Source organism: Cheilinus undulatus, linkage group 20 (assembly GCF_018320785.1).
Source record: "Cheilinus undulatus linkage group 20, ASM1832078v1, whole genome shotgun sequence".
Taxonomy (NCBI): Eukaryota; Metazoa; Chordata; class Actinopteri; order Labriformes; family Labridae; genus Cheilinus; species Cheilinus undulatus.
In genome coordinates, this window is record NC_054884.1 from 11017353 (window position 1) to 11029225 (window position 11873).

The 11873-nt window shown below is 37.6% G+C and overlaps 2 protein-coding genes across 2 annotated transcripts; both read right to left on the reverse strand.

The window, feature by feature from the left end:
• Positions 1 to 1497: 1497 nt before the first annotated feature.
• On the reverse strand, positions 1498 to 6532 carry dmc1 (DNA meiotic recombinase 1). The gene is made up of 13 exons (XM_041816063.1): positions 6410 to 6532; positions 6064 to 6108; positions 4942 to 5088; positions 4728 to 4810; positions 4491 to 4543; positions 4348 to 4389; positions 4196 to 4268; positions 3089 to 3180; positions 2878 to 2951; positions 2569 to 2683; positions 2340 to 2400; positions 2105 to 2221; positions 1498 to 1773 (listed from the first exon to the last, which is right to left on the reverse strand). The coding sequence occupies exons 1-13, from the start codon at positions 6464 to 6466 to the stop codon at positions 1704 to 1706; spliced, it is 1029 nt and encodes a 342-aa protein (XP_041671997.1). The 5' UTR covers positions 6467 to 6532; the 3' UTR covers positions 1498 to 1703.
• An 850-nt stretch (positions 6533 to 7382) lies between these two features.
• On the reverse strand, positions 7383 to 11378 carry tomm22 (translocase of outer mitochondrial membrane 22 homolog (yeast)). Its single transcript, XM_041814996.1, has 4 exons — positions 11088 to 11378; positions 10534 to 10652; positions 9566 to 9683; positions 7383 to 8492 (listed from the first exon to the last, which is right to left on the reverse strand). Exons 1-4 carry the CDS (start codon positions 11175 to 11177, stop codon positions 8418 to 8420), a joined length of 402 nt encoding a protein of 133 aa, XP_041670930.1. The 5' UTR covers positions 11178 to 11378; the 3' UTR covers positions 7383 to 8417.
• Positions 11379 to 11873: the final 495 nt, after the last annotated feature.

Here is an 11873-nt window from a genome sequence, read left to right on the forward strand (position 1 = left end):
AGAAATTTGAGCAAAAGAACCTCCAACCAATTACTTAGAGCAGCGGTTCTCAAATGGTGTGACAAGGCATACATAATTCCTGCAAGTATGAAATCAATTGAGTCAGGACCACTTTTTCAAGAAACGCACATGATTTGCGGTCATAAATCGTTCTTCTTTATTGACAGTTGTAAGTTTGCACTTATTTCTGTTTTTCATATGTGGCTGTTCTGGGAAGGAGGAGCTGGGGTGGAGGACAGTTGTAAAAAGTGGCTTGGAGAGGGAGCAGCAAAGCATAGTCAGATTAGAGCAGTTTAAACTTGGCATCATGAGTGTGATTAGCCAATAGAGTGCTTTAAAGCAAATCAGCTGGCCAGCTGACAAGAGCTGGCATGAGATCAACTGATCTCAATTATATAGCTGTGCTTTACTCCGTGGCCTGCCTGAACCAATGCTATATGCTCGATTTGCAGGAAAATGTTTTAGATAGGCAATTTTGTATAGATATGCATTTGGTGTGCCTTGAAATTCTGGTCTGATCTTAGGTGTACCTTGGGCCAAAAAAGGTTGAAAACCACTGACTTAGAGCATAATTTTCTTATTAGTTGACATTTCTGTTATAAATCCCTTTTTTGGACTTGTGTTTTGGGATATTCTAATGTTTGGAGATGGTGAATTTTTAGGTTATGTGAGCTGTAATCGTCAAGATTAAAATAAGTCCTGAAATATTCACTATTTATGAAATGACTCAAGAGTATATGAAAGTTTAACTGCTTGAACTAAATCACAGGAAAAATGAACTTTTTCAATCTTCTAATATTTTAGGTACACCTGTACAGACTTTAGATAAAGTAACTCCAGACTTTGGCATTTAAAATGATTTAAATGTCTTTAACTTTGGAAAAAGAATTACCCAGAGACTCTCAATCACTTGAGTTTTGCTGATGAAAGCCCCCAGTTTAATATAATTAAGATTCACTTCTGAAAATAAACTGCTTGGAATACTTTGCGAAATGTTGAACAGTCTAAATGTCCTTTACATGAAAATTCTGAATAAAAAATATGTCTTCTAGTCCTTGGAACAATCTCAGTTAGTGCTGAACAATTAATCTAACTGCAACCATGATGTCAGGCTGTGCCATTACATAATTGCATAAAAGGCTGCAATTATTTTGTACCAAGTAGGATTTGAAAGTTTAAAAAAATGCCTGCTGAAAGGCCTTTTGAGAAGCACCTTTATGTGTACAAGGGAAATCATTTTCTGAAAATATTCACCTATTTTTAGCAGTACTGTTAAAAGTTGCTACTTTATATTTGTATGTTTTTAGTTGAGAAATAAACACTTCAAATCGATCATCATTCTCTCAATTTTCTTTGATAGCCAAGCAAGTGGACTCATACTATTAATGCTATACAGTATATCGCAATGTTGTCCCATAAAATCACAATCATACATCCCATTCTCTAACAAACATTATAGAAAATAACCAATAACTGTTGTATGTGGGGTTTTAATTTTTTAAACAATTTTGAATCACTTGAAAAATATCACAAAATACCACCAAACGTATAGAAGAACTGCATGAACCGTATCCAGTTCACAATAACTTAGCGTTTATATTAAGTCCTATAAATCAATAAATAAGTCCATTAAAATGCTTAAATTACTATGAATATTCAGAGACCATGAGCTGTGATGACACGTTTCTTTCTTGCTCTATCCTTTACTCTTTGGCATCAGTAACTCCTCCTGCAGAGATGGCAAAGGTGGCCTCGTTCTCAGGCATGTCGGGGCTGCAGAACACCAGAAAGAAGAGAAACAAACTGATGTCTGAAATGTTATGCACCAGGAAAAAGAAATATTTACAGTTAACACCCTTCCTGTGGGTTGGTGATACGAGAAACTTAAGATAACAAGATAGGCAGACGACCAAGTTGTGATATCCCCTCATCTTGTGAAGAGCTTAAAATCATCAGTTCACCTAACTGATGCTTTTACTTCGTTTGCAGCTGACGTTCTCAAGTTTAAAATAAATCTCGTGTATCAGGATGTCCCTCACTGATATTTGATATAATTTAAGAGCTAATTTATTTCTGTTATTCATCATAAACAGCAAACAGGTACCTGTCAAATATCTTGGCTATTCTCATCTCTCCACGTCCCTTCCTTAAGCTGATCCGAGTGGTGGAGGCATGGGCCAGAATGTGTCCCCCGATTGGCTTCTTTGGATCAGCCTGAAACCTTAAAGAGGAGACAAGAAAAACAGGAAAATCACGTTAGAGCTCAGCAATAATAACCGGATAATTTGGCTCTAATTTTTTCTGATTTAGTCACGGTGTACAGACACTACTTCTCTTACGTCATTCCTGCACCAGGGTCTGCTGTCATTTGGTTGGTGATGAACACAGCCACATTGTACTCTACAAACAGATTGAAGCAATCAAGACAGACATAAAGAATCATAAAATAATTACCAAGACCATCACACTTTTACAATTTTAGAGCACTATGAGTGAATGCCAGACAAAACAAATGGCTGATGTTTATGGTTCTTGAGTGGTGCAGGTAGACACACTCCTGGTTCAGACCTTCTGAGATTTTCTGCAGCCTAGAGAGCATCTGAGCGAGTTTCTGCTGCCGCTCAGCCAGCTCACCTCGACCAGAAAAGTCCACTCTGAACAGAGCCATGATGGAGTCGATGATCTGAATACATAAAGAAACAAAAAAGGGGGGATGACAATTTAGAAAACATGCAAATAATCCAGACTTGGTGTTTGACATTTTGTTTTGAAATAAAATAAAAGCAATGATTCATGAAAGCTAACAGCTAAAACATAAGTAACACCAAACAAATGCACGTTTGTTTTAAGTGTTTTTAAATGTTTCATTTCATCCACCAGCAACTTGAACACTCCTCCTTCCTCATGGAATTTAGCTGCCACAAAGTCCAAGAGCTCCATCTGGTGTTCACCTGAAGGAAAAGCAAAGCAAACTTTAATACACTAAAATGTTACCTTGCCAGGTGATAGTGTTTTAACACATTCTTGGCCTTTCCACACCTCAAAACAGTCATTTGAAAAAGTAGCTAAAGTGACTGTGTGTTCATACTGGTGTAAGCCCGGGCGTAAAGCACATTATCAAGCACAGCATCATGGTCCACATTGAACCTGTCAGCGATGTCTCTCAGTCTGTCTGGACGGCTGGTGCGAGTCAAGGACAATGTGAAACACATGACAAAAAGCCTGATATATATAAAAAAAAAAAAAGCACTATCGCTGTATTACCATTTATATTTCTCATAAACCTTTTAATCCTAAATTGACACATGTACTTTCCATCTGTCTTCCACTAATCCAGGGCTGGGCTGTGGTAAGCAGGCTAAGTAAATTGAACCAGACATCCCTCTCCCCGGCAATTTTAATTTTGTCAACTAAAATATGACTAAGAATGTTTGTCAACAATCTTCTTTTCTATGAGAAAGACAGGACGATAACGAGCTGAAAATAGAGAACTGATATTAAAAACTGTTGAAAAGTGAGTGTAGTTTTCTCAGGGAGACTGGACAACACTAAAATATTTGTGCTGGACTGTTGGACACCTAAAATACATGATACTTCTACGCTGTGTGTATGAAAGTTAGAACAGTTTGGGATTTTTTATCAGTTTTATTTCATTTGGTTTTCACTTTCCGTGTTCAATTTCAGTCATTCGTTTTTACTGGTGGTTTGTTAGTTTAGTATTTATTTTGCTAAAAACGTTCAGAGTCACACTGAGTTATACATTGAAGGTTGGGTATTCAAAACTAACTGCTGCAAATTTCAAATAAGTAGTTCACTTATAGCTACTGATTGAAGTGAACATGTTTCTGCTATGGCGTCAGAAAATGGTTAGCTTAAAAGTTGAGCAACTTATCAACTTTAAATTTTTGGTGAAGGTGTAACCACACAGCAGCTGAATGTTTTGGCATATTAACTGATGTAGATGGAGAAAAAAGCATGTCACGTGCACGTGAGTTTGAATGGCACAAAAGATTTACCAAAATCTTATGAACACTGCAATCCAAAGACCAAGACAACATTTACCAACTCCTGCTGGAGGATCAAAAGACATCCCCTGGCCAGAAAGGAAACATCTTCTAGCAGGATCTGGGTCTACCCCAGGGGTAATGTGTATACAAGAGTTGCTTTGTGGCTATTTCCCTTTTTATAAGGATACAAGGTGTTCTCTGTGTCAATGAAGATGATTTTGCCTCCAGAGTAGCCGTCCTCCCCAGGCAGCTGAGCGGTAACTGTACAATAAAATGTAGAATAAGTTTTTCTAATATATTTGAATTGTGCAGCTTTTTGTTGAAAATAATTCTTACTAACCACAGAGTGTGTGAGACAGCTGTGTTTTCCCTGTGCGAAACTCTGCAAGATGAAATAACGTTAGTGATTTAAGACAGAGCTGCACCCTAGGATATATTTAAATATTTTATCACACTTCATTCAGCTACAGGAGGATGTCTCACCTCCAAAGGCCTCTGTGATGGCCATACTCTCTATACCTCCACCCAAAAGTTTGCTGCAGAGAAGAAAGATTTATGTTTCAGTATAAAATTAAAAGAAATTTGAGACCGTCCATTGTTTATATGCTTGGCTAAAAAGGCCATACTTATCATGTATCATAATATTTAATAATTCAAACTCAAAAATGTTACTGTATTAAATCAGCGTCTTCCACAAACGTGTATAGCAGAGGTCTTAACTCAAACTCTTGGCTCCCTGTTGTGATGTGGAACACCTGCTTCCTCCTTGCACTGTACTCGAAGGCGGTCTGGAAACCAACATTCTATAATGTAAAGAAAAATGTCCAACACAGGCTGAAAGGTGTATAATGTCACAAGTGATTTGGTGTTAAGGCAATACGAATTAAATTTTATAGGGTAAAAATGATAATCAGACAGCATAATTATATTTTACCAGCATTTTTCCAGCAGCCTCCTTGATTTTTTCCACTTTTGCCTCAGACAGCCCCTTGATGTTGCACAGAGCCTTACGAGTGGTCATCTGAATCCCCTTCACGGTGCAGATACCCACAGACTTCAGCTTCTTGATGTCTGCCACATTCTGTGATTACAGACAAGAGGGATGCTGACTTTGATTGAAAGTGGAGTCGACGTAAAGGGGGTGGGCATTCGTTTGCCACCCCCACCTTATGAACTGCTGTGCCCACCCATCCCACACCTACTTTGCGGAACTTCAGAGATTGTATTTCAGCACTAATGATGGATTGAGAGAACGGGATTTCAGATTAAACAAGCACAGTTCACAGCTGACCAGTGCAATGAATCAAGAAAGTGATTTTCTTGATGTAAAATTGTGAAGCTCATTATAGGCCTTACAGGATCGCCTGTGATTGAGACAGAGAATGACGTTGCTACTGACTTTTTCAGCCCACAGAAACAATCACAACAAAGTGAGGGGAGCAGGACAATACAGCATATGGTGCCAAAGTACCAAACACATCTTACCGCATTGCCCAGTGTACTAACTGTTTTCGATCATGCTCTGACATTTGCAGCCTCCACTGCATTGTGTGGAAATTTATTCTCCACTCAGAGAAGCATAATGTTGGCGTGCAATGCACCACAAAAGTAAGCCCTAGCTGGTTCAGTCTGAGTTTTAAAGAGACCTGACCTGAAAATGCACAGCAGAGTGGAAGGAAACTTATCTTACGAGGTTCAGTACCAGTACTCACTGCCTCTATCTATTTTAAATATCAAAATATGTTCAAATAACCTGATTGCTTGAGTTTCATGATTATTTAAAAGGTTTAATTATGTCTGAAGTGCATTTAAAATGATAGCGTGCATAGCAGTGTGCACATGTGATAAGCATATGAAAAGGGTTTTAGGAAAAAGAGAGAGAGACATGGCTTTAACATAGGCTGTGGCTTTTGCCTGTGTAAAATATAGCTTAAACTCTGCAGCATGTTTTGAAGTCAATGGCAAACATGAATGGATATCACTGAATTATGAATGGTAGTTTGTGCCCCCGATTACAAGCAAAACTCAAAATATGTTGCTGCCTCAGTTCACTCACAATCCCATGTTTCTGTAGGAGGTCAATGTCTTGGAAGAAGGATTCCTGTAGGGTTTGAAGAGAAAGAATAGACATTAGAAATTGTGAAAAAAACAAACAAACAAACAAAAAAAAAAAAAAACACAAACAAGATTTAACCTCAGAAACTGGTGTGGCATAGTTACTATATATATATATATATATATATACATACATACATAGTTACAAGTTCGTTTCAACTATGACTTTATGATAACACTTCATTGTGTCTCTAAATAGATAATCTTTTATAAAAAATAAAAATACAGTCCTAGAATGGTATAATGCAGCTAATCATACAGTGGGCTACAGTAATATGGTACCTTACCTCATCATCCTGGTAACCAGCATTTTCTTCAACAACCTGGTCCTCTGAAACCTTCATTTTTAAAATGCTCTGATAAAAAGTCTTTTAAGGTAAAAGAAGCTTGCTAGTTCGGTTCTGGTGAACGTTTAGATCAGCAGTCAGTTAAATTAGCAAGCAGTGACGCATCCACTTCGCCAATTTAGCTAAGTATGAAGTCAAATATTCCGTTTTACTCTCGTCTTTTTGAAGCTCAGGCCATACAACTTTGGAAAAGGCTGAGTAAAAAAACTACATATAAAAGTTATATAAAAGGCTTCTACTGATGGAATCACTCATAAATGAGAATATTTAAACAAATGCATCAATTTTAAAGGTAAAACAAATGCGAATTTGATAGCTTTAGAAGCTCGCGCACACCAACTGGCGGCGGGAACTCGAAATTCTTGTTGCGTTAAAGTGTAGTAGGAATTTGATATACTGAATTAAGATCTACCATTAATTATAGCGAATTTATGTATGTCCAACCGGTTACACGCTGAAAAACGGATTGCTTTTTAGTGTTGGCAACCATGTTAGACTTGACGGTAAACATGGACACCGTTTGACAATTTAAGGCAAATTTATGTTTTCAAAACTGCTCTTTATTTATTGCTCTGAACCGAGTAGACCGTGAGCCCTTGAACTCAGAGGTCTTCGAGTTAACAGAGAGAAGTGAAGGCAGCATCTCACATGGCTTTCAAACAATGCCCATATTTTTCTTTTCGTTGTATCATTGGCTCCTATGGATACTGTTTATCAGTATCGGTTTACTGTTTTTGTAGACTTGGCATCGTTCTAGGTTTCCTATTAATTCAAACTTAAGTTTGACCTTTGCTTGCATCCTGGAAAAGTAAGGAAATCAGTCTTTGCCAATATTGTAAACGAAGAATGTCTTTGCTTACTCTGTATTTAACCTGAACTAAGAAAAATCAGACAAAATGGAAAAAGCCTGCCATTTGATTTGGTGTTTTAATTATAGCAGTCGTTGAACACAAACAGAAATATGGCTTTGTTTACTGAAATGGGTTAAGGTACTGTGAATTCTAAATATCACATGTATGACAACAGAAAGACACTTTCTCTTAAGACTGGGCATTTTATATGGTGTCAATTCTTATAAACCACCACAGGCACATTTGTCCAAAAAAAGGTTCCTTTTGTTAGATGACTAAGCTATTTTGCATTTCTTGTGCCATCAATGGAGAGATAACCAGCATCTTAATCCAACACGTGTTGCTGTCTTATGTAATCCCTGTTTTTGCAATCAAAGAAGCATAATAAAACTAGCTGCTGTGGCAGATTCAAAGTGAGATGCATTGTATTCCTACTATACATCCATAGTACAATGGTGAGCTGTGACAAATGTAAAGACAGATATCACACTGACTGTCATTTTGCTGTAAGAACTTCAGACTGTTCTGTAGGCAACATTCTTATCAAATTATGTTGTGTTCAGTTTCCTCCAAAATGCATGAGACATGGCTTTCAGACATTTTTAGCATATTTTACCACACAGAAGGGAAACCAGTAAACACGGTAGTAAAAACATCCAACATACTGTACATAAGGGTTTTTCAAACTGCTAACACCAAGACAAAAAATTGGTTAACTCCTAATTTTTTCTCCAATCAATGCATCCACCTGTACCTGCTGCTCCCTAAAGAACACATTATTTATGTCGATATAATATTTTAAAAAAGAAAAACAAAACAGAAGCAGTGCTCCTGGGAAAAAAGTCTTTGCATGATGTTGGAGTAAGGAGAGACAGCGAGGGAGAAGTGTATGAAAAATCACGTTCTCCTCTGATCACATTAGCTAATCCATCAGTTGGAGTGAGCAGAATGTAGCACTGTTGGCATACAGCGGTTTCTTCTTTCACATTTAACTTCAGTTCTTTGGTCTTCTCTATGGTCTCTCTGTCTCTCCTTGTGGCCGGCCATGCTGCATCTCTACAGTGGATCTCAGATTCATGTTGACTCCTCGCCGTCTCTCACATCTTGCCAGGTGCAGGAGGCATCATGCCCGGCATCCCACCAGACATTCCAGTGTTGGGCCCCAACAGGATCTAGAACAAAAAGAGACAGTTATTTAGGTGGTTTATGGAAGCTTTTATGTACTGCACATTTTTCTGCCCATACCATTTTCCCTACTTAATGTTGAAACATCTTGCTAATTGGGATGCACAATATTGTTTTTTTTTTTTTTCCTGATATCCAACATTCCTAGTTCAGACCTGAAACTCCAGTCCTTGAGACACAAAATTAAAAGTTTAAGTATTAATAAATTAACAAATTTCAGCCCTTAAACCACAATTTAAGGTGTAAGGAATAGGGCTGGTCAATTAATTGAAAATTAGATTAAATCGGAATATGGCCTGTTGCAATTTTCAAATCCTAGAGGGTGCAATATTTCTTTGACCTGAAATTTGTGCCAAAATACCAACAAACTTTTTTTTTGCAGCAGAGATGTCATGCATGACATACCATGCGATCATTCAAGTGCCATTTTTAGAAAAGTTTACAAAAAAATCCTACCTTCATTTTTAAAAACTTTTTTCTTATTAAATATGAGAATTACAAAAAACCTTGAATGCAACAATTCATATCCAATTTGCAAAATAAATCAAAATTGTCAGAATCAGACATTTTTAAATAACTGTTCAGCCCTTGTTTGGAAATAAACGACAGTTATGGAATTATAGCATTCCAAATCGCAACCGCAATATTGGAGAAAAACTTCGCAATTAGATTATTTTCCAAAATCGTCCAGCCCTAGTAAGGAATGACAGCGAATAAAAAGAAGACTTAAGCTGATGTAGGTCCTTTGGGCCAGCGTAAAACTCCACAAACTTATTTGTTCATATTGCAATATTTACAGCTGATAAAGGCAGACTTAGCCAAAATTTTGGGTTGTAAATAGCTGAAATTTTCATATCTGCCAAAACCAATATTTCCCTTTTCAACCCACTATCTGTTGATTCTGATATCATGCCAATAGTATCACGTATCCCTACCCGCGAATTAAGTTATTTTTCTTTTTCTGTGTGGTTTAAAAAAAAAGAAAGTCTTCAACTACTGCAGAACATATCTGTTATCCCAAATGCATCGTGGGTAACTGTGCTCTAAAATGGACATCCACCTGTCTCTGCTGTTGTAGCTGCTGCTGCTCCAGCTGTAGTCTTTCTGTCTCAAACACGACAGGCAGCACAAGGATCATGAAGGAGGTAGTGCCAACCCAGAGCGCCGAGCGGGAAAAACTGAAAGAAGTCAAAAACATTATTAAAATCTCAAGAATAAGAAATATCTTCAAGTCAAAGTTTTAGACAATATAATCATTAACATTATCAACATTTTACAACGCAAATGTCCATCACTTAAAAAAAACAAATCCTCATTGATTTAAACAGGGTTCCTACTCAGATTTAAAAACCATTTTTAGACTTTTTTAGAAAAGAACAGAGAAAAATTAACACCACTTCTTGCAATGCAAGCAGTCAAAATGTTCTGATTGTATACACTGTCATGAAATGTCAAATGTGCAAGGACAATTTTTGGTCATAAAGACCAAAATCTGATGGTTCCTGGAACATTCAACATATCATATTGTGATATCTATCATAGCATATTTTCGGGCGCTCTAACCTGATACTCAACAGTTTTGATATCAAAAGAAAATTACACTTTTTCTCAGCCAGGGAGGACCTGAAAAAGTAAGAATGGCCCATTTCATATCTTTAGTAAGCAGCTTTAAGTAGGCGTGAGAAACGTAACTTGGACAAACATCTTTACAAAAAAAGTTATTAAAATTCCAAAAAGTTAAAAAAGTTATAAAACGATTTGATGCAGACATGCCTAAGGCGAAGTGACATTTAAAATTTAAGACTTCTTCCAAGTAAGAAATAGAACTTTTTAAGACCTCTTATGGTCCTTAATTTCAAAAGTTCAATTCAAGACTTTTAACACTTTTCTAGGAGCTGCAGGAACTCCGTCCAATAGTTATTGCTGGGATTAAACCATTTATAAGCAGTCAACATCTTGCTTTACTGGGATGCAATGGCTCTAAGCTGATGCAGTGGTATGAAGAAACAAAAACTAAAGGATTTATACCTATACAACTTCTTTGCAAGTGAGACGGAGCATTGTGCAGACACCTCAGCAGCTGTACGAACTGTGTCAGGAAACATCTCTGTCAGGCCCCACAGTCTCTCCATCAGAGTCTCATCCAGCTGAAGGAAATAGAAAAAAAACACCTGGCATGACTTTTGTGCACAAAACTTTAAACTGAGTAATACAGAAGTGTATCTAATAGAAATAGAGGAGAAATAATGACATATGAAAACATCCTTTATATCTACATATAATAAATACCACATTTGGCTTTTTATTTCTAACATTCCATATAACATGAAAGTGTGGTAGGCAGACAAAGTTATACTCTGAAACAAACATAGGGGAGTTTGAATTTATAAGGGGGATTTGTCAAAGACAACAGTCTGATAGACAGCTAGTTCACTAGCTAGCCAGCTAGCCTAATAGTAGCCATGTTAGCTGGCCATATTAGCCACAAAGCTGACAGGTTGGAAACAAGACAGGAACACTTGGTGGTAAATTTCTACCCCCATTCTCATTGTGAAGGTATCCAACAATGACTAGCAACATACGTCCTCATCTTCGTCGTCGTCAATCTCGTCTTCAGGGGGCCGGGTAGACACTGGGCCCGCAGCTGGAGAAAGCTCGTCGATAGCGGCCATGTCTCCTGCTAACCCTGCTGTCGGATGAATGGGTGGGTCAGCTACGTGCGAGGATAAATAGTCGCAGGTTAAATACAGCAGCCGATATAAAGTTTGATGTATTTATGATTGTCTCCCACCAGCTTTCATTAAAGCTAATGCTAGGAGGCGTGCATTGGCTCAACGACGGACTGAGGTCACGGTGGGAAAGCGTGAGGCTTGTCAAGGAAGGATTACGAGAGCAGGGCAGGGGTCACTTTAAACTCTGGCTTAGAATAATCAGCGCCCCCTGCCGCAGCGGCTGTTTCATAGCAGCATAGACCCATGGAGGACCCATGGAGATTAAATTATTGCAAACGTGGCAAAAATAGGTGAAAAGTGGCCAAAAATGGCAAAATATAGTACAAAGAGGTTAGAAGAGGCAAAATAAATAGAGAAAAGTTGTAGAAAAGTGGCAGGAATTGGTGAATTGACATAAATAGATGGGGAGGGGGCAAACAAAAAGAACTGGTTAAAAGAAGCATAAAGTAGTAAAAAGGGTTTATAAGAGGCAAAAGTTAGTTAAGATTGGATAAAAAAAATGGCTCAAAGTGGTAAAAAATGGGTTGAGGAGTCAAATATGAACAAAATAAAACATCCAAAACTGGGTTAAAAGTCACAAAAAGTTGCAAAAATGCCAGATAAAGTGGTGAAAAGTAGTTACAAAAGGTCAACAGT